General features: G+C 37.1%; 2 protein-coding genes across 3 annotated transcripts; both read right to left on the minus strand.

Moving 5' to 3' along the window:
- Window positions 1–5,473: 5,473 nt before the first annotated feature.
- On the minus strand, window positions 5,474–9,451 carry LOC144563489 (noroxomaritidine/norcraugsodine reductase-like). 2 transcript variants are annotated; one of them, XM_078312973.1, is made up of 6 exons: window positions 9,331–9,451; window positions 9,002–9,230; window positions 8,297–8,498; window positions 7,933–8,149; window positions 6,036–6,142; window positions 5,474–5,822 (listed from the first exon to the last, which is right to left on the minus strand). In XM_078312973.1, exons 2-6 carry the CDS (start codon window positions 9,079–9,081, stop codon window positions 5,649–5,651), a joined length of 780 nt encoding a protein of 259 aa, XP_078169099.1. In that variant the 5' UTR covers window positions 9,082–9,230; window positions 9,331–9,451; the 3' UTR covers window positions 5,474–5,648. The 2 variants fall into 2 exon arrangements, with proteins under 2 accessions (XP_078169099.1, XP_078169100.1); XM_078312974.1 differs by having other exon boundaries at window positions 9,002–9,113; window positions 9,347–9,365.
- Window positions 9,452–16,360: 6,909 nt separating this feature from the next.
- On the minus strand, window positions 16,361–21,078 carry LOC144563471 (ketol-acid reductoisomerase, chloroplastic-like). The gene is made up of 10 exons (XM_078312948.1): window positions 20,682–21,078; window positions 20,257–20,349; window positions 20,080–20,145; window positions 19,857–19,997; window positions 19,357–19,584; window positions 18,677–18,794; window positions 18,435–18,574; window positions 18,061–18,228; window positions 17,334–17,489; window positions 16,361–16,865 (listed from the first exon to the last, which is right to left on the minus strand). The coding sequence occupies exons 1-10, from the start codon at window positions 20,949–20,951 to the stop codon at window positions 16,497–16,499; spliced, it is 1,749 nt and encodes a 582-aa protein (XP_078169074.1). The 5' UTR covers window positions 20,952–21,078; the 3' UTR covers window positions 16,361–16,496.
- Between the last annotated feature and the right edge of the window lie 1,233 nt (window positions 21,079–22,311).

Genomic DNA, 22,311 nt, shown 5'->3' on the forward strand with positions numbered 1-22,311 from the left:
GTGTTTTGCAGGATTACTAAATTCATATTTGCAAGTTGTTATTGTACTGGTGTTAGTTAAGTTTTGAGTGGCGTTGTACATAATTTTTTTAGTTTTTAATATAACAGTTAACAGTTAGTGAGCTATCCACTCACCAACCTTTACTAAAAAAAGAAACATAGTGGATTACCAGCACAACAGGGGTGGAACTGGGGGTTGGGCATGCACCTTCCATAAAATCGAAAGTTACTTACTGAGGTGGTTATTTTCATATAGTTTTTTACAGATGCATACTGATTGGCACCCTTCAAAAAATTTCGGCCCCCCAAATTCAAATTCAAATTCCGCCCCTGCCGTACAATATCAATTAACATCAAATCTGTAATGTCATGACAATTAACATGAAAGAATGAATTTGCATCAATGATCTCAGCTTGTATATTCTGTCTTCAAGAGTTGTCAGAAAATATTCTTCTATTTTCTCTGGAAATTTCCACCCTTACAACAGGTTTTGAAGTGCAATTGTCTCCCCTGGCTCAAGGTTAGTTCTGTAATTGGGCATCAATTACCTCAGCTGGTAGTGAGTTCTTTGTAATCAACATTTGGTAAAAAAAAATACAGAAAAAAAGAAATCAAAGGAAGGAAATGGCTCTGCTGTTTTTATGAGATCTGAGGAGAAATTGTATTTTGGAGAAAAGTATGAGAAATATTATTTTGATTGTATTTCTTTGTATTGTAATATTAATGAGTCCGGTTAGTATAATATCCGTGTCATATGACACTAACTTCAAAATTGATTGAATAAACTTCAAACGACTAATTCAAACCGTTCTAATTGATTTACTTTATAAGTGATGTGTTTACATGCAAAAATATTATATTTTCGACTTATTTTAGTATCAAATAAAGCGGCAAAAATGTTAAAAAATGAATGTATTAAAATTAACTTAAATACTCATACATTTGATCGCTTGACTTGATACTAAATATATTCAAAAAATAAAATTTTTGCACGTAAACACACAACTAATGAAGTAGATCGGTTTGAATAGTTTGGATTTACCGTTTGAAGTTGATTCAATAGATGTTGGAGTTGGTGTTATATAGGCTGAAATGATATTGATATTATACTAGCCAGACTCATTATTAATATGTTACAATGATCCTATCTGGTATTTATAGTTTACAAGGCTCAACTAGCCGTTATCAGTGTTTTAATATTCGGCCGAATATTCGTATTCGGTCTAATATTCGGTTTTGAATATTCGGTCCAATATTCGGTTTCGAATATTCGGTCCAATATTTGGCCGAATATATTTTTTCGCATATTATCTATTCGGCCAAATATTTCCGAATAGAGAATAAGAGTCCGAAAAAGAATCGAATATTTTCCAATATGAACTGAATATTTCCGAATAGAGAATAAAAATCTGAATAAGAACCGAATAAGTTATAATTTCATTTATTTAAGTTTGAACTAATGATTTATTTATGCTTATTTGTAGTTTTGTAATTTGTAATGTGGGTTGTTAACTTGTTCTAACTTGTGTTATGTTTTATTTATGTTTATTTGTAATGTTTATCTATGTTTATTAGAGTTAATGCCTATGATTTTTCATTTGAAAATCCGAATAAAAATCCGAATATTCAGCCGCATACTGTATATGCGGTATTTGGTGGCTTTCCGAATACCGAATAAGAACCGAATATTAAAACACTGGCCGTTATTGATACCAATGATACTATTCCTATTTATGATATATACTATTCATCTACTTTATACCTATTTCTAAAAATTAATAAAAAGAACAAATATTTTATTCTTGATTAATCCTAAATTGCTTGATCGATGATGAACGACTCAGATCAATCTTCCAATTCTTTATTATTTTCAACAAGCTCCCACATAAAATTAAGTACATAGAAAATAAATCAACCAACATAGACTGTCAGACATAAAACACATTCAAAGTAGATGTCACAAGCCCAAGCTAGAGCAATGATATAGAAGAGAATAAGTGAGATTGTGAGAACCACAAATTCCCTGCCTCATGTCAAAAGACATTGACAGTCTGGTCCCACCTACAATTGACCAGATCAAGCCTCCTGTGTAGCCCGATTGCCAGTGGCTTATATCACAAGTGTTTTTGTACCAGGGAATTATAATACTGTTGGTCCAAATTTAAATTGAATCAAGAGAGAAAAAATAAATGATGATTTTACTTATAAAGTGATGGGATCCATAACCAACAAAATTATTTGAAAATCTCGATAATATTTTTCAAATCAATCACAAAACTAAAAAAATTGCAAGTCGGTTTTTAGACATGAAGGACACCTTATCAAGTTTTATGTAATATTGAATATCATATAAAAGAGGAGGGTTCAAATACACTATGATTTTGTGCTTCAATATGCTCCATATATATCATTTTTCTTCGTTTTCAAAGTCCGAACTATTGATCCAAACTGTTCAACGTGATTTTCATAATAAAATATTCCTAGAGACTAAATTTTATATTTTTTAGAAGAGGAGGGTTCAAATGCCTCCATGTTTTTGTGCATCCATCATGCCTCCATCTCTCTCTATCATTTTCAAAGTTTAAACAGTCGATCCGAACCGCTCAACTTAACCTCTATACTAAAATATGTTTGGAGACCAAATTTTATATTTTTAGAAATTTTTTTACTATTTTTTTAGATAGGTACAAAATCAGTAAATCTGAACCATCTAAAAACAGTATCTTTGTACCTATCTAAAAAAATAGTAAAAAAATTCCTAAAAATATAAAATTTGGTCTCCAAACATATTTTAGTATGGAGGTTAGGTTGAGCGGTTCGAATCGACTGTTTGAACTTTGAAAATAATGGAGAGAGATAGAGGCATGATGGAGGCATTTGAACCCTCCTCTTTTTAGAATTTTTTTACTATTTTTTTACATAGGTACAATATCACTTTTTCGAATAGTCCAGAATCTCCTTAAAACATTGATTTTGTATTTGTCTAAAAAATTAGTAAAAAAATTTTAAAAAATATAAAATTTGGTCTCAAAATATATTTTATTATGAAGATCATGTTGAGCAATTTGAATCGATTATTCATAATTTTAAAACAAAGATAAAAAAAACATGGAGTATATTGGAGCACAAATTCGTACATTTGAACCCTCTCCACATAAAATCAGACTATTAAAAAACTTGAGTGATTTGTCACCTGCTATCAACAACTTCATCATTATATGCGCACCGAGGACAGACGAAAATTTTCAAAGGAAATTAAACATGATAGGACATGGATGACATATCAACAAAACTTGGATTGTGATGCAATTGACATGGATGGCACATCTAGTGTATTTATACTCGGGCGGGTACGGGTACCCCGGGTATATCCGGGACGGGTACGGGTACGTCTCGGGTACGGGTATACTCGGGTACAAGGGTATACGGGTACAGGTATGGCGGATATAATTTTCAAAAACCATACCCTACCCGTCTTATACCTGTATCCGTGTACCCTTGGCGAGTAAGGTGGGTACGGGTATTTTTTTTTTTTTTTTTTTGCTGTTTTTTTTTTTCTGGTTTTTTGCTTCTTTTTTTTTGTTGGTTTTTTGTTGATTTTTTGTTAGTTTTTTTTTTGTTGGTTTTTTTTTTTGGGGGAAAAAACAAAAATTTTGAAATTTGAAATGACAATGAACAGTAGTCGGGTATACGGGTACGGGTACTCGGGTACGGGTAAAGTCGGGTACGGGTAAACTCGGGTAGGGTATGGTCGGGTATGGTCGGGTATTGGTCCAAAAATGTGAGTCCGGTCCTATTTTTGCCCCTACCCGCGTACCCGCGTACCCGACCCATACCCGGGCTCGGGCACGGGTACCCCAGGCGGCGGGCACAGGCGGGTAGGGTAGGGTATACCCGTTAAGGGTATTGTTAATACTCTAGGCACATCAATGAGAAATGATGAACTGGAATGCAAACAGAGATGGGATACCAAAGAGACAAGTTGTAAGTTGCAACTAACAAGACGTCTAACAAACATGGCTAAGCACGGCATGACTGGACACAACACGACTCTGAATTAATTCACTAGTTAGGTACATAACAATATCGAGAAGGTAATTTATAAAACAATTATGCACATAACCAACGCCTTTAATCCTCATATATATTATTGTATATAAAAAAAAAAATTGGGACCAACTGCACATCTTGAACCCCAACAAAGCATAGGTCTAGGGGTAGCAATGAGCTAGCTTGTCACGAATTCGATTTTGCTTGAACTCGTCACGAATTGGCTCATGTGAGTCATGAGCGAGCTAATTTTAGAAATTCGAGTTGATATTTCAATTTGAAATTGTCACGAGCTAGATCGAGCTAGTTTGCGAACTGACGAGCTAGCTTGCCGGGTCTAGCTGGATCTTGTTATAAGAAGAAACTAAATTCTATTAACTTTTTGAACAGTATAAAATGCACACACATTTATAACAATTCACAAATTAATGCCTAACTGAGCTAGCTTGCGAGCTGGTGAGCAAGATAGACCCCTGCTTGAACTCGTTAATTTTAAACGAACTAGTGGCGAGTCGACTCGTTAATAGCTCGGTCCAGTAACAAACGAGCTCTTAGCAAGCAAGTCAGATATGAGTCAAGATTGTCCACATACTTTTTGAACAGTATGCGGTCATCGGACGGATGGGGTACCGCCAAGCGATTAATCGGTATGCGGCCTATTAATCGGAATTATGCGGACAATTTAATGTTTTTATTAAATTTATGTATATATATCATAATTTATTAAAAATAATTTATTTAACTCATTAAACTTATCAAATAAACTTAATTTTAACTTAATTTCATTATTATAACATGACACTACACTTATTTTATTTTAATGCATAAGCAATTTACATTTTTAGTAACACATTTATTTAATGAAAAAATAAATTCAAGAGTTAAAAACTATTTTCAAATACTAATAACATATTATGTGAAATAAATGAAACACTCCAACATAAAATCACTAAATTTAGTTTATAATAACAACTTAGTTTTATAAATGAATATGTCATACTAATTGAAAAAATTGCATCAGTAATTAGTAAGAAAAATATATGATAAATAAATAGAAGAAAAATGAATTAATTTTAAAGTAAGAAGAAAAAACATATATAAAAAATATTGAATGTATGTCAATGCACAAACAAAAATGCAATACATGATTTATAAAACTTATTATCACACACTATTACATAAAAAAAAATTACTGAAAAATTGAAATAAACATGAATAAATGGGAATAAACGGGAATAATCAGGAATAAACGAGAATAAACAGCTGATTAAACGGTAAAACGACCGATTAATCGAAAATATCCACAAAAAGTCCTCCGGTAAGTGTATTCGTAATGGTTTGATCACCGTTTCCGATTAAACGGCCGATTAATCGGCTGTTAAGGCCATTTTTTACAACACTGGTTTTTCCACCTTGAGTGATAGGTCCAAGACTTTAGTATGAATTATTCCCTATATTTAGAAATGCCTAAAAGAGAATGGTTATTTCAATAATATATGCCTGGTATCGCATATTCAAACTGAAATAATATGTATCCAGCACATAAAAATATTATTATATCGTATATTATATATATTGTCATTTGCATGATATTTTGTTTATCCAAGATTAATTGATCTTCCCCCATCAACGCTGATGATTTGGCCAGTAACAAAAGAAGCAGCAGGCATGCAAAGAAATGTCACAACAGCTGCCACTTCATCTGGTTCCCCAAATCGTTTTAGGGGAACCTTCTCCAACACTTTCTCTGATAGTTCTTTATCATCAACCAACTATAAAAGAAAATTTTAAAACATAACACCATAAATTAATTAGGTAAATCAAAAAATCATATTGAAAGTTCACATTAAGAGCCAATTTTTGGTACAGTAACTAAGCCAATTTTTTTTCTTTTCTACATTTCCCATAGTTGTGCATGAGTATAAAAAATGTAAATGGTATTTTGAAGAATTGAAAACTACTACGCTAATACTGAAGCATCTTACCCACTGTGCCATAGGAGTTCTGATAGCTCCAGGTGCAATGCAGTTGACTCGAATCATATCTTTTGCCCACTCGCATGCTAGAGTTCTGGTGAGCTGATTCATAGCTCCTAATAAAAATGATGATAAAACAAGTACTTAAGCGACATTGTGTGATTTTTTTTTTTTGAAAAAAAACTTTGCATAAATTATATAAGAGGAGGGATCCAATTACATCTTTTTTGGTGACACCGAATTACACTCTACATTTTCAAAGTTTTCAAAGTTCAAACAATCGATCCAAACCGTTCAACATAATGGATATATTTTAAATGTCCTTGCATATCAAATTTTACATTTTTTTTTATTTTTTTACTATTTATTAAGTATTTTACAAAATAGTTGTTTTCATGCCATTAAATTTTTGTACCCGTCTTAATAAATAATAAAAAAATAAAAAAAAATGTAAAATTTGATTTGCAAGCACATTTTAATATATTCATCATGTTGAATGATTTGAATTGAATATTTGAAAATATAAGATGTAATCCGGTGTTACCAACAAATAGTGTAAGTATGTGGTGTTGAGAATCATAAAGGCCAAACAATTACGCCTTATCTAGAGATCAAACAATTACATCTCATCTAGGGGTCAAACACTTACACCCCGGGGAAGAAGAAACAATCCCCACCTTAACTTAAGACCGTCCTATGCCAAAGAGACCCAAAACATAATCTTTAGTGCGGAATACAATACCTGATTCCATGTCGTTTGCCATGAAATATCAAACCCTAGGTTGGAGAAGCAACCGTCTCCGTGAGCGCGAGACAAGACTCTTGCAAGCTTTTTCTTTCACGCCCTTTTGGTTGGATCTTAGATTAGGTCTTCCAAAGCAACAAGATCGCCCTTGAGAGATCCTTTCCAATTTCCTTATGGATCTCTCCTCTCAATTCTTTGATGGTGGAAGAGAAAGAGAAGGCTCTCAAAATTCTGTATATAATAATCTCTTTTAGAATTCTGAGATGAGTTAGTTCATCTTGTGCCTTGGGGACCTATCTATATATAGTTATACACTCCTGGCGACATGAGTGCGGGTGGTCCACCCGCACTGAGTCAAAACGTGTCTAAGTAACCGCCTTAAAATTCAGCCCAAAAATAGTCTGTATCCTGAGTGCGTCCGCACTCAGGTTCAGTGCGGGTGAGCCACCCGCACTGAGCTTAAAACAGAACTTCTAAAATGGACCAAGTCCTCAGTGCGGGTGGTTCACCCGCACTGCGCTCGGACTTTTTCCTGCATTGAACTTCCAGAAAATCAACTAAGTCCTCAGTGCGGGTGGTTCACCCGCACTGGATCTCAGTGCGTCCGCACTGCGCTCGGACTTTTTCTTGCGTTGTTCTGAAGTTCCCAAAAATTGACTAAGTACTGAGTGCGTCCGCACTCAGATCCAGTGCGGGTGAACCACCCGCACTGGGCCACCAAAAGGCTCCCAAAAATTGGCTAACTCCTGAGTGCGTCCGCACTCAGATCCAGTGTGGGTGAACCACCCGCATTGGGCTCCCAAAAGGCAGTTTTCTTAATTGCAAATCTCAGAATCAGTCCATCAATGATTTGATCTTTGCCCAAATTGTTCTACACACTTATGGACCACATCCTATTGAATACTTAGATTGTCTAATATCTTAATTTCATATTATATCACTTTAATTGTGACAATTATATATGACAGTAAACAATTCATAATTATATCACATATATGCTCAACGTTGGATTAAGATCCAACATGTGGATCCCTCCTCATCATATAATTGTCTTACAAACCAGAATTTATTTCAGTTGTTTGCTTGGTACTTTTTGTTCTTTTTTATTAAAGAAGCAGCACCTTGAGATACAATTTTATAATTTTACAAAGAGAAAAGTACCTTTGGCAGAACCATAGATAGAACAACCAGGTAAGGCTCCTATACTAGCTATAGAAGAGATGGAAACAACATTTCCTCTTCCTGATGCCTTCAAAAGAGGATGTGCCAGTTGGCTCAAATGGAAGCATGAATCAAAATTCAGTGCCATACAAGAGCGGTATTCTTCAATTGTAATTTCTGTTGCTGGTTTCAAGTCGCCACCTCCTACGTTGTTTACCTAGAATTTGAAGATCATTTACATTTTGTTATTATCTTATAGTTTACATGTCATTAGTGTACATTGGAAAAAATAACAGTAAATTGATGAAATTTGCAAAGAAGTCCACATTATGCCATGAATCAATTACATCATTGTTTAACTTACCAAGATGTTTAACTTTCCTTCAAAAATGGAACTAACTTCTTCCATAAGTTTCTCTCTGTCGGTGCTATTTGAGACATCACAAACTGAACCAGTCACTTGCAAATTCTGCCTTCGCCATTCATCTAATACAGTGCTCAAATTATGTCTTGAGCAAGTGTGAACTCGAACTCCAAATCCAGCCAACGTTTCTACTATTGCTCTACTGCAAGTACACAAATAATTTATACATGAAGTTTATTTTCACATGGAAACAAAAAAAAAAAATGTTTAAATAGTTTTCAGGGATCATTTCATCACTATGTATTTCTTTCAATCAGAAGTCCAGAATAATTTCAACCACACAAAATGCTACATACATCCTGAGCACAAAGTTAACAGTCTTTAATTTCATTACCTTCTCTAACTTTCCTTGATTATTTGTGGTTGGCAAAATTAGGTAAACTTAACCACCAAACATAAATACAAATTGGAGATGTACATCCCCAGCTGAAAGTTTGTTGCTGAACAGAAAAGGTAGGTTTGTTTTCCCAAAAGGTTATGTATAATTCTTTTGTTATTCGAATTAATGTGTATGCATATTTGTTCATCAAAGTTATATTTAACCATTTCTGTTAAGTTTGCATGATTGTGGTGAATACTTGTTGGTTGGAACTTTTTCAAAACCTTAATTTGCTAGTATGCAGAAAGAGAAAAGGTTTAAAATACCCAATTCCTTTGGTGCCACCAGTGACCAAGGCTGTGCTCCCTTCCAAACTCCATTTCTCATGTTTTATTATGCTCCCCATTCTCTCCTCTCTCTCTCTCTATCTCTCTCTCTCTATCTGTTTGTGTATGTTCCTTTGTGAGGATTAAGTTAACACTTGCAAGTTTGTCCCACGACAAACCGGAGCGCAATTGAAATAGCACCTTCTGTATCTTTCTATGACACGTCAATCTAAATCACCAATAAAAACCAAAGAAACATATAGAATCAACTATGGATCGCATAAATAAAATGAATTCAAAATTGAAATCATATAAAGAGGTCTGATCACCTGTAATTAGAATCACCACAACAAATGAAACCAAATTATGAACATATTAAATTGAATCGAGAGACACTGAGTAGGTTGGGAGGCAACAAGTCGAGAGAGTACTGAGTAGCATAAATAGAAGACCTCTTTAAAAAAGGGGGGAATTTCACGTATACCCCTCAAAAACTTCAAAATTACGTATTTTCCTCTCTAATTTTTGAAATTACATATTTCCTCTAAATTTAAAAAACTCACATATTTATCCATTTTATTGTCTTTTATATTAAAACACATTCTAAATTTATCAAATATCTATTTTACCCATTTATTAAAAAGCATAAAACACCAATCTAACTCCAATTTGAATATGAAGGTTCTTCTACCATCCGAATTGCTTTAATATATGTGCGCGCTAGATCAACAAATTTTGAAGCGAACACGCACGAATATTGAAGCAACATGCACAGATTTTAATGCGATGCAAGCTGATCAAAATTGCTTTGAAATCCGTGTGCGCTAGATTGGCACAAATCTTGAAGTGAACACATAAGAATCGTATTACGTACGATGCATGCGGATCGAACGATAGAGAAACTCTTTCAGATTCAAATTTGAGTTCGATGTGCCGTTTTATACTTTTAATAAAGGGTAAAATGAGTATTTTATAAATTTAGAATGAGTTTTAATATAAAGACTTTATTATGGATAAATATGTGAGTTTTTTAAGTTTAGAGAGAGAAATATGTAATTTTAAAATTTAGAGGGGCAATAACGTAATTTTAAAGTTTTTGAGGGGTATATGTGAAATTCCCCCTTTAAAAGATGTTGGCACCACATGCAGGGGGTTAACCGGTTGAGTTTAGATCTGATCCGTTTGTTATATATTAACATGAATCTTAAAGAAGCTCCGTACACGTGGATGGATTGGACTGAATCTTGATCCGTTCGTTAATGCCGAGGATGCGGACTGGGGGTGGGCCGAAATTTTTATTAATAGAAAATTAATTAAATAAATATTCAAAATGAAGAACGAATCTGAAATTTTTTGAGATATAGAAAAAACGTGATAGTTTATAATGTCCTCTGACCGTTATAGACTATCACGGTCAGAATTAGCGATACTAATCATCGCACTTATTAACTTAAAAAAAATATTCTGCCCGTGACTATCAATCACGGCCAGGCAGACTGAAATTTTTTTTCATAGAAATTAAGGAAAATGTAGAGAGAAACAAAAAGAGTGTATGGTTTGTAATATTAGTAGAAAGATCAGTACAGATCTTAACAATAAAAAAAGTTAGGATAGGTAGAAATTCTACTTATCTAAACTATCAAAACAGTTATGATAGGTAGAAATTTTACCAATCCTAACCTATTGTTTTTATTTCTCATATTTGTTCGCAGCAACAGGAATTGCTATATATTTGTTTGAAATGGAGTTTAGATATGTAGAATTTCTACTTATCCTAACTATTTTGATTGTTAGAATCAGTAAAATCTATACCGATCTTTCTATCAATATTAGAAACCATGCACTCTTTCTGTTTCTCTCTCTACCTTTTTCTTAATTTCTATGAATAAAAAATACCCTAGGCAGACTATAAGCAATTGCTACAAATTCATAGGCAATTTCTGTCCGGGATTATCAATCACGGCCAGAATTTTTTTTTAGTTAATTAATAAGTGCGGTGATTAGTATCATTAATCTTGGCTGTGATAGTCTATAACGGCCAGAGGACGTTATAAACTATCATGTTTTCCCTATATCTCGAAAAATCTCAGATTCGTTCCTCATTATGGTTATCTCTCCTCTATATTATGCATCTTAAATTAAATTAGTTGTCCTAAAACTGCAATGGCTAAGATTGATCGATCTAAATTCGGATTGAATCTGAACCCTCCAAACAAATAATTTGCCTTCTTTTGATTAAATACACTCATTCTATGTGTAGAAGTCTAAATTTAGTGAAAACTATACCCGCCACATGTAATGCCACACATATTATCACATGTATCTCTATTCTGCACCGTAAGATCTGAATCAAAATTCGTGCAGATGAAATCATTTTTTTCATTGGAGAAAAATTAAACCTTCCCGATCGATCCCTTCTTCGAAAAACTAAACCCTCTCGCCAACAGCTGACAGCCTCTCTGGTTTTCCAGCCGACAGCCTCTCATTCCACTTCTACTTCTCAGCACCACATGATCACACGTCACAAGGATCGCACTTGACGACCGAAACAATTCCCGGATCATGTCATATTTCTTTCTACTCGCCATCCTCTTCCTCTCTCTATAGCGTGAGGCGATGTCAAAAGAATTGAATGCGCTTGCCACAATAAAACATGGATTCTTATACCACCTCCTCCAAATCAACATGTTATCGGTTGCAAATGGATCTACAAAATCAAGCATAAGGCTGATTGCTCCATTGAATGGTACAAAGCTCGCCTTGTTGCCAAAGGTTTTAGTCAAGAAGAAGGCATCGATTACAATGAGACGTTTAGTCCCGTTGTCAAACCAACGACCATTCGTCTTGTTCTTTTTCCAGCCATTTCTTGCAAATGGTCAATGCGTCAACTTGATATCAACAATGCTTTTCTCCATGGCGACTTTCAAGAAAATGTCCTTATGGCTCAACCACCGGACTTCATTGATCCGATTCATCCCTCTCACGTGTGCTTGCTAAAGAATGCTCTTTATGGCCTTAAACAAGCTCCTCGTACTTGGTTCCAAAAACTTGCTTCCGCTCTCACCGACCTTGGGTTCAAGCCCTCTCAATCCAACCCATCTTTATTTATTCGTTTTTCTAACAATTCTATCACTTTAATTCTTGTTTATGTAGATGACATTATTATTACGGATTCTCACCAATCTCTTCTTACATCTCTTATTAGTGATCTTGCTTCTAGGTTTTCACTTAAAGATCTTGGTCCTCTACACTTCTTCTTGGGCATTCAAGTGTCATCTACTCATGGTGTCCATCTTTCGCAACCGAAGTACATTCGGGATCATCTTGTTCGTTCCAAGATGGATGGTTCAAAGCCATGCTCTACACCATGTACACCCGATCACTCTCTCTCCAAATTCGATGGTTCTCCTATGGCCGACCCTCACCTCTATCGGAGCATAGTAGGGGCCCTCCAATATGCTACTATCACGCGACCGGATATCACTTTTGCGGTCAACAAAGCTTCGCAATTCATGCATGAGCCCACTGACGAGCATTAGGGTGCGGTTAAAAGAATTCTTTGATATCTCAAAGGCACTCTTTCTCACGGCATTCACCTTCATGCCTCCTCTTCTTTGGAGCTCCATGCATATTCCGATGCCGATTGGGCGGGTTGTCCGGACGATCGGCGATCCACAACCGGCTTTTGTGTTTTTCTAGGATCCAACTTGCTTTCTTGGGGTTCCAAGAAACAACCTATGGTGTCTCGTTTGAGTACCGAGGTGGAATATCGAGGCATCGCCATAGCATGCACCGAGCTAATTTGGATTCAACAACTTCTTTGTGAGCTCCATGTGCCTTTACTTCACAAACCGACCCTATGGTGTGATAATCTAGGTGCTACTTTCTTAGCCTTCAATCCGATTTTTCATGCACGTACGAAACATATTGAGATCGATTATCACTTCGTGCGTGAGCAAGTTGCCTCAAAAGATTTAGAGGTACAATTTATTTGCTCAAAGGATCAACTTGTCGTTTTTCTCACTAAAGGGCTAGCATCTCCACGCCTTCACCTTCTCTGCTCCAAACTTGGTTTAGCTCCAGTTCCACCTTCGTTTGAGGGGGGGCTATTAGACATAGCTATTAGAAAACTTAACGGGTCTGTCATTAAGTAATTGGATCCGATATTGTAAAGTTAGTTACAGCAGCTCTTTCTATTATAGCGTTATGTACTCTCTGTCTATATATAAACCAAGTATTGTAAGAGAATGTTAATGAAAATAAGAAAATCAATTACTCTTACTTCTCTGTTATATCCACTCTTATAATGTCACTTTTTTTTTTCTTTTAAAAAGAAGTGGCATTGCCACTAATTATATCTATATCACTATATCAATACATCCTAAACTTTTGACCAAGTGTTCTTTTCATCGATCGGTTGTCGGGTTGCCACTCTAGTTGTTCATCTTCAATTAAAATACAACAATGTTCTGCATGGATGCACTAAACGGCTTTTAATAGTTGTTTAGATTTTGACAATCATTCATCAATAATAACTACATAAGAGTCATATAAAAGATTGTATTATGCACTAAAAGACACAAATATCTTAAGGGCGTGCTCCAGGCGAAGGAAGGCGAAAGAAAGAGAAGAAATAATCACTCTTGGAGAGAGACACTCATTCCAGATTGGTCCTGTCCGACGGTTTTCTCTGCTCCAAAAGAGAAGAACCGAAGAGGGAGTGGAGGTGAAAAAATATTGTTCCCTCCGCGGTGTTGATTTTTGACAAATTTTGTCACCCTGATTTGGAGTTTAAAATCAATGTTCAGGAGGTTGCCTCACCTGTGAACTCTCCCCTTCTGAGGTTTACCCCTCCGTTGTAGAACAGTCTTAAGTTAAAAGCAACATCCGCATCTTCAAAAGTGGAGATTTCATTGAAATCCTCTCTGCCCAGATACTCACCTCTAAATTGATCGCCACTATCTAAATACTAATCCGATACCGCATCAATGGGTACATCCGACTCAGGGACAGGTTGAGGTCGAGGTTGATATTGAGGTCCATATACCCAACTAGATCGGTGTGCCGATACACAGACGCACAGGTTCAGGGATATGTTCATAGGCAGTTTCAAGAACAAGTTCAGATTCTGGTACATAATTGTCATAACCTGATTTCATGCCCAGTTACACTGGGAACCAGCTCTACGTAGAGCTCAAGAACTGGTATCCCAGACGACAAAAATATATGATAAGTCATTTTACATACCCTGACCCGTTATCAGAACCAGCTGGAAGTAAGAAACCCTTGGTACTATTCCAATGTCGATCAAGGTTTTCATATCCAATCCATACTGGTCCTGTATAATCAAATCCTACTATAAATGGCATACCGCTGCAGCTACAGTTGGTGGGTAACTCGCTTTAGGAAAAAACCACATATTAGTAGCTTATATGCCAGCTTACAATTCTGAAGATGCAGTACTAATTAGCGAACGTATTATATATGAAGATATTTAGACTTCTTTTCACATTTGTAGATATGAAATCAAGACTGATGTTACTCCTGAAAGAATCAAGCAAGTTTGATAAGTCACACACACACACTTTCACTTTAAGTGGCATCTTAGCCCCCCACCCAAAGAAGCTTCCTCCTATCCTAAGACACTATCCCTACAAAGTTAAGGAAAGAGTACAAACTAGAGGTGGAAAAAGATCCAGAACTAGACCAATTCCAGGTAAGTTGGTCTGGTAAATTGGTACAAAACACACCAGAATTGGACAGTAAGTGGTACAGAGAGACTCTCTCATCAATAGCTACCTCATCAGCCTAGGTGAATGTTCCACTGACCATTGTCCCAAACTTCTCTTACTGTGGTCTGTTTGTTCACTGTTGCTCTAAATATCCCATGTTAATGAAGTCGCCCGTACAAAAAGATTAAAAGAACTAGAATTATCCAATCGTTGTTGGATATGAGCACTTTCGCAAATAAAAAAGCACAGGTCCATTTCATACCCCGCAAAGGACGAGCATGATTGGGTGAAAAAGAGAGAATAAAAAAGAAAAAGGCATCCAATCCAAAAAAAACCCTGCCGTTCTAATGTCATAACACAACATCACAATTCATAAAGTCGTCACAGTCACACTCATACACTCACAAAACATAAACCTACAAGCCGGCGCAAAATAGTGCTCATTTTCTTCATCAATCAGAAGGTGAGTATATATAAGCGCGGAGCGTTGAAGACATTGAAAAAAAATGTCAGAATTTAGTGAGCGGCGCCAGATCCTTCTATGGATTGCTTTTTTTGCCTCTTTCGCCGTCAAAGTGCCTATGGTACCAGTTCATATTTGGTTACCAGAAGCCCATGTCAGGCACCTACGGCTGGATCCGTCACCTTGTTTTTTGCTTGACCTGACCTCAGTTTCAACAATTGGGTGTTCTTAGCAAATAAAAATCAATGTCAGATGTCAATTGCAAACACACGAAGTTTGATTTTCTTTGAGAAAAAAGCGAATTTAGGAAGACACCAGATTTGACTTATCCAGTAGTAGCTGCTTTAGCACTAACATAGCCTTCGGTGGTATTTCAAAGAAGTAAGCTTGCTAAGTCTATGCGGGATACAGGCCAGGGACGGAAAAAGCGTAAGCTAGCTTTGAGGTGCGCGCGTAGGCAGCAAACAGAGGTCACTACTAAATACAGCTCACTAATGAGAGCCCATAGAATGAGCCTTGACGTAGGAGAATGAGACGAGAATGAGAAGCAAGCAATGGACTTTTCCCACTATAGTTTGTAGTTTTGACATAGACGGCTGGCTCAGTCCGCCTATCGATCGGGATCATTCTTTCTATCGGGATCCGTCTTTATTTCAGGAAATTCCTGCTTCTGATTCGCAGGTTGGGGTTCCAATATCTGCCCCCATCTTTGCAAGGCTTAGGTTCCATAGCAAAGAGCTGAAGTTTTTCCTATCCCTTACACTACTGATACTTCTGTATCTGGTATTCCCTGTAACCAAGACCACTAGAACCTGAAGAAAGCCATCTTGGAGAAGAAAGAGGAACAAGAAGGCTGAGAAACCTGTTGAGATGCCGGGAAGTAAATGTTACAGTGACTTGTGAAATCCCACGCGGAGTAAGTTATAGATTGGCAACATATTCCCAAGAGCGAGCTCTGACGTGAAGCAATACAAAAACCGCTGGGGGAAATAAACTCAACATATCTTTCATAATAATACATGCTTCTTATAACGCTGGGGGAAAAAATGTGAGATGCAATACAAAAACCATCTTCTAGATCTATCCCTCTAATCTATCCTGCAAAAATCAATATTAGGTACGATCTATATTAGCTTAGATAATCTTTATTGCAAAACCAAGATAGAATCATATTTGAACTCAGTTAAACACCAAAGAGAGTTTACAACAGCCGAAATTATTTATTCACCCAAGACACTCATAGTCCATTACAAAGATAAATACCAAAGCACCTTTCTAACTAGTCTCTCTACTACATGGCTCAGTTACCGGACTGCCTGAGCTCTGGCCTGACGAAATCAGCATCAGGTGGGACAGAGATATCAACAGTCGGTCTCAGCTCAGCACACACCTCAATCGCACTGTGAACTGGGTCTGATTGGAAATTGCTCAGAAGGTCCTGGTTGAGAGGGGCATTTTTCTCCACAGAGACAAAGGCCTGCTGGGTGAGGATGTAGTCAAAGCGTGGAGCCCACTTGCGGGACCCAAGGCGGGCCGTGGTGGAGCAGTTGTCGACCATGAAGGAAACGCCACGTGCATGCATGAACGGGTTCAATGAATCGACCGACTCGATCACACTCTCATTTATAATCTCTGAGTATGAGTGCCCCTTCTTGCGAAGGACCTCAATCTGCAATACAAGTTTGACAAGTAGGGTGTAAGAGTGAGTATTTTCATACATGTTGTTTGGGTATTGAGAAGGTTTTTAATCAAATTAGGCCTATTACCTATCAATTATGTAAATAAATTGTAAGCATAACCCTGGAAATAAAACAATTCTTGTTAAATGAACAGTCAATATGAAATGTTGTGCCCCTTGAAGTTTCAGTAACTGAGGTTAAGTTGTACCCAAATCAGTGGCCACTAAATCCGAAACCAAATATGCCCCTGCCCCGGCCCCTCCAAAAAAAAAAAAACTGACACTTCTGAAATAAGGATGCTAGTACACAGTAGTTCCGAATACTACCCCACACAACAGTCGTGGGAGACGTACCCAGGACAGCAACTGGTCAAAAAAATGCAATAATGATCGCACAAGCTGAGTCTAGTCATCTAACAACTCTCAACTCAACCTGTTGATAGTAAAATTGTACTCTACCTGAGCCATCATGAGAGCCACATAAACACCGGCAGTGAAGGGGTGCAAGGGACCCAAGTCACCAGCTGGCCGACTTGCACGGACTCTCTCCCCTACTTTCCACATGCGTGTTTGGTCAATCTTCCCCATCGGGAATGCTGGGAGGCCTTCCTTCTCCTGCAAGTCAAATAAATTAAAGTTTCAATTCCTAGTAGATAACAATGTATAGGTTTACTAGCAAATAACTGTTGATTACTAATCTGGAGTTATGAACTGGCATATGCTGACTATCTTAGGACATTATTTTGTTCTTTTCCCTGGCTCTATTGGTGAAACTGAGACTACAACTGAGAATACAAAAATACACAAGCTTTACTTCTATAAAAAAATAAATTTATCTCTATGAAAAGATAAGGACCAGGACTGGTTTAGGCAGCAATTCTTTAGAAAAATAATACTAAAAAAAAGTAGAAGTAAGCTCTAGATCGAATTGAATAGATGTCCTATCAGGATTCAAAGGAGTTGGTCTCAGCTGGGAATAGTGGTTGGCTAGATACCACCTTCCCTGGAACAGCCACATAGCATAGATAGGTTATGAAACTGAAAAAAATGGAGAGAACTACCCCTTTCATTCAGTAGTATTGGCTCACCTACTTTCTATTAGATAGTGACCCATTGGCCAACCCAGGAGGCCAGGACTAAAAAAGAAACATAACAATTGGGAAATAGTTGAAGATGAAAGGTATACATAGAACCGGCGGCCGGCCAAAACAACGCTGCGAATCTCACTGCCACATGCCACATCCTCGTAGCACTCATACAATATATCCATACATGGGTAGAACGATGCGCTGTAGGCTGCATCAAATTCCTTCTTCCCCTCCTCTGTCAGCGAGTTGTACACAGCCAACATACCCTGCCATTGCAAAGACAAGAATTCTCTGTCACTGAAGAAAATTTTCAAATTTTGGGGTCCAAGAAATTTCCCAATTTTGCCGTGCGCACAATAAGATGATAGATGTCGATCTCAGGCCACTGTTGCATTTGAATGCAAGCTGGTTTTATATTTAAGAGGCTTTGGAGGACACCGTATAGAACTAGGTCTTTTTATCTAATATGTACCTTAGTTGAAATAGTTCTAGAAATAATCCCAGTGATGCATTCAACTGTGTTCTTGTAAGCCAGCTCCTCGCTCATGCCATTTTCGGTGTATCTCCTAAATAAAGCCTCCACTATTCCATGCACCGCACCAAGTAAAATGCCTAAATAAAGAGAAGGGAGAGAAAAAAAAAAAAAACAATTTAACTCATGAGAAACTGAAAAAAGAGAATATAACCTGCCTTGACAAAGTCAGTGTTACTTACCCCTCTCTCCAAAGATATCACTCTTATATTCCTGCTCGAGGGTAGTTGCAAAAGTAAAAGGAGAACCAAGTGCAACAGACCAACCAAGTGCCACATCAGTAGCCCTGCCATCCACATCCTACTCAAAACACAATAATATTAGAGATAAAAACTCAAGCACCTAGACATACATTGTTGAGAGCATAAATGTGCAAATCATACAATGTATCACCATATCTATAAATCAAGACTCAACATCTACCAATTTTATAGATCCCATGTAAAATTCATACAAGTGCAAAACCAAGAAACATGACTATCACGTCCATAACCTCTTTCTATTTAACTCGCACAAATTTTGCACCATAATTTGAAAATAACATCTTAACCAAATTGCACCTCTCCATAATAACTCGACCAAATTCTATTTGAACCTGAATCTAATATGCAAAACCAGCTTTCTATTAATTTCATTTTATCTTGTGACTTAAATATAAGGCTTACCAAACTAGGGAAAGGAATTCAATACAAATCGTACCTGCTTCATATAACTAACCAAATGGAAGGTGCATTCACAAATAACATTCCATGCAATTAACAAAAAAAATTGCAAAATTCAATCCATTTTTTCGCAAAATATGTTATTATAATCATATCCCTATGTACAGTTTTTCTTTGAAAAGGTAGCAAACAACATATACCTGATGGACACCAAAGCTGGAGTTGATGCCTGCACCATTGACCTCTTTCCCTTGGACATAGAGCCGCCTGACCGAAGGGCCCATCCCTTTGGGGCAAACTGCAATCACGCTGATATTTTTGGGGAAGTCAAGTCCAAGGGATTGCAAGTGGCCCAAGAGGAACCCATGAGACAGACCCAATATGCTGTTGGGCTTCATGTGGGAGAATATCTTCTCATAGTTATCAGCCTACATGACACAAAGGTAATACATAATAGAAAAAATAGCCCTTGCTAATTAATATGTAGCCTTCACAATTCTCAGTACAGATTCATACCGTGTACCTGTCAGCATCAAGCTGGCAGAAGTTTGGTGCGCTAGATTAATAGCCAAGTGCATACCAGTTCAAAATTGGTTGGCCTTGCCCAGCAATCATAGTGGGTTACTTGTTTCCAGAACACCACCAACAACTATAAGGAACAGGCACAAAAGCTGATAATTATACAAACTAGAGTAGAAACCTGAGCAGCATCAGAGATCAAGAGAAGAACAAGGTCACTGCCGGAAATTGTCTCCCAGATATCGCCCAAGGTCCCGTTCTCCTCTGTGAACCCAGCATCACGTGCCTCTTCAAAGGACTTTGATCCTTTTCTCAGCCCAATCTACATATAGGATCCAAATACTATTATGAAGGGGAGAATACAATGAATTCAGTTCGATGATCCCAGGGTTATGTATTATTACCTTCACAACAATATCAGATTTCGCGTCAGCCAGGGAGTCCCTCAGATTCTGAGCTTGCGCTGGACCCTGTGTAACAATGCAAAATGAACCCAGAACATAAAAAAAAAAAAAAAAATTATCAAAGGTATCTTTTATACAAGTGATCCAACTGAAAAGTAGGATTGTCTTTGTTTTCACCTGAGAGCCCCAACCAATCACACCAATTTGTTTAATCCCTTGGAATGCATCTGGTAATAAATTGAAGAGATCTCTTCCTCCTCTGACAATGTACTGCTCAAAATCAGGAAAATAATAGAATGAGAAATGAGAAATATCATTTTTTTAGTAAAAAAAAGATGATTCAACAGGTTATAGATAGTTGTGTTGGGAAAATGTATGAAAATAGGCCGAAAGTTTAGTTCACTGCTGATTCAAGTGAATTTAAAGCTAATTCTAGAGTATTTTCGATTCATCCTTAGCATGACTATTTTCTTCACACTACAGTGATAGGATTACAACATCTGCTGTTGCAATTCGAGTTCAATCATTTCTAACCAAACATGATTTTAAGCATCAAAGAAAAGATCCAACAAACAAGGGCAAAAGAGAGCTCAAAACAAAACCTCCTCGTGTCCAGCAAGTGTGACCTTCTCCTTCTTAAAAACAGAAGTTTCGAAGTCCAGAGAGAGAGGCTTAACGGTGGACGGAGCAGATACCGCCTTGGCCGCGAAAGCACCAGCACCACCGCATCTCCGCCGTCCATCGACGCAGATCCCGACGTACTTGGCAGAAGAGAGGAAGCTCATTCTAGCCACCGAGGTTTTGGGAGCGGGAGCTAGGGTTTTAGTGGTGGGAGCGTGAGAGATGGAGGATGTCGCAGCCGCCGCAGCCATTATTGCGTGATTAGTGTCAGTGATAGTGAGAGAAAGGGAGAGGGCAGAGAGAGATAAGGGGATAAGAAGGGTTTTCTTTTGGGATTTTTTATGCGTAAAAATACGTCCAAATTTGCTTTCTACAATCTTTTCACATACGGAAATAAATCTGCTGTTATTCCCAAAGAATAACAGGAACCTGATATTCTTATCTCAATCGTTTAACTTTTCAATACGCGGATCTCAAGATAGTATGTTTTTCGTGTGCGAAGCTCAATGAAAATTAACGGTTGGGATGGGAATAACAGGTTCCTGTTATTCCTTGGGAATAACTACAGATTTATTTCCTTCACGTACTGACATACATAGTTACATACGCTTTCCATCTCAAATATGATTCACGAAAATTTTCATGATTGAAAAATTTCCAATTTATAAGTATTAGTGTGCATCTTTTGGTTTTGTAAAGTATTTCAACTTTTATGGGCTCCAAGCCCAGTTACAAGCCCAGCAAGAACAATTCCATTTTTATAATTAAATAAAATTTATTCTTTATTTTGCGAATTTGGGCCGATATTACGGCCCGCAATGAAAATGGAAAATCTTCCACTGGATTATGCACGTGTCGATTCGACGAAGTTTAAGCTGCAATCCACATAGGAAGAGGAGAGGTGAGATAGTGTTGTGCATACTTGTACCTCGGGTAAATCCGGGACGGGTAATGGGTAGGGCGGGTACGGGTAGGGCGGGTAGAACGGGTACGGGTAGGTCAGGTAATTTTTTTAAAAAGTGTATCCTATCCGTTTTATACTTGCGTCCGTCTCGGGTAACGGGTACCTCGGGTAGGGTACGGGCATTTTTTTCTGTTTTATTTTTTAGTTTTTTTCGGTTTTTAATACTGTTTTTTTTTCTGTTTTTTTTCGGTTTTTTTTTTACATTTTTTTTCCATTTTTTTTTAGTTTTTTTTTTCTGTTTTTTTTTCCCTTTTTTTTCCTTTTTTTTTTCTTTTTTTTTCTTTGTTTGAATTTTGAATTTTAAAAAAAAGGGTAAACGGGTAAAGTTGTTCGGGTAAATGGGTGCGGGTAGGCGGGTTTCAGGTACGGGTAAGACGGGTACGGGTTGGGCGAGTTTTTTTCCCAAATCATGGTGTCCGGTCCATCTCAAACCCGTACCCATGTACCCGTTTACCCGCCTATACCCGGGCACAGGTACAGATACCTCGGGTAACGAGTACGGACCGGACAAAACGAGTACTACCCGTTCGGATTTTAGCAATCCTCTAAGGTGAGATAGAGTAAAGAATTCGATATCATCTACATACTTACATTATAATTTAGGAAATTACAAATTTTCAATAATTGTATGTAGAGTTTTTTTTTTC

The sequence above is a fragment of the Carex rostrata genome, chromosome 12 (assembly GCF_964058835.1).
Source record: "Carex rostrata chromosome 12, lpCarRost1.2, whole genome shotgun sequence".
NCBI classification, from domain to species: domain Eukaryota; kingdom Viridiplantae; phylum Streptophyta; class Magnoliopsida; order Poales; family Cyperaceae; genus Carex; species Carex rostrata.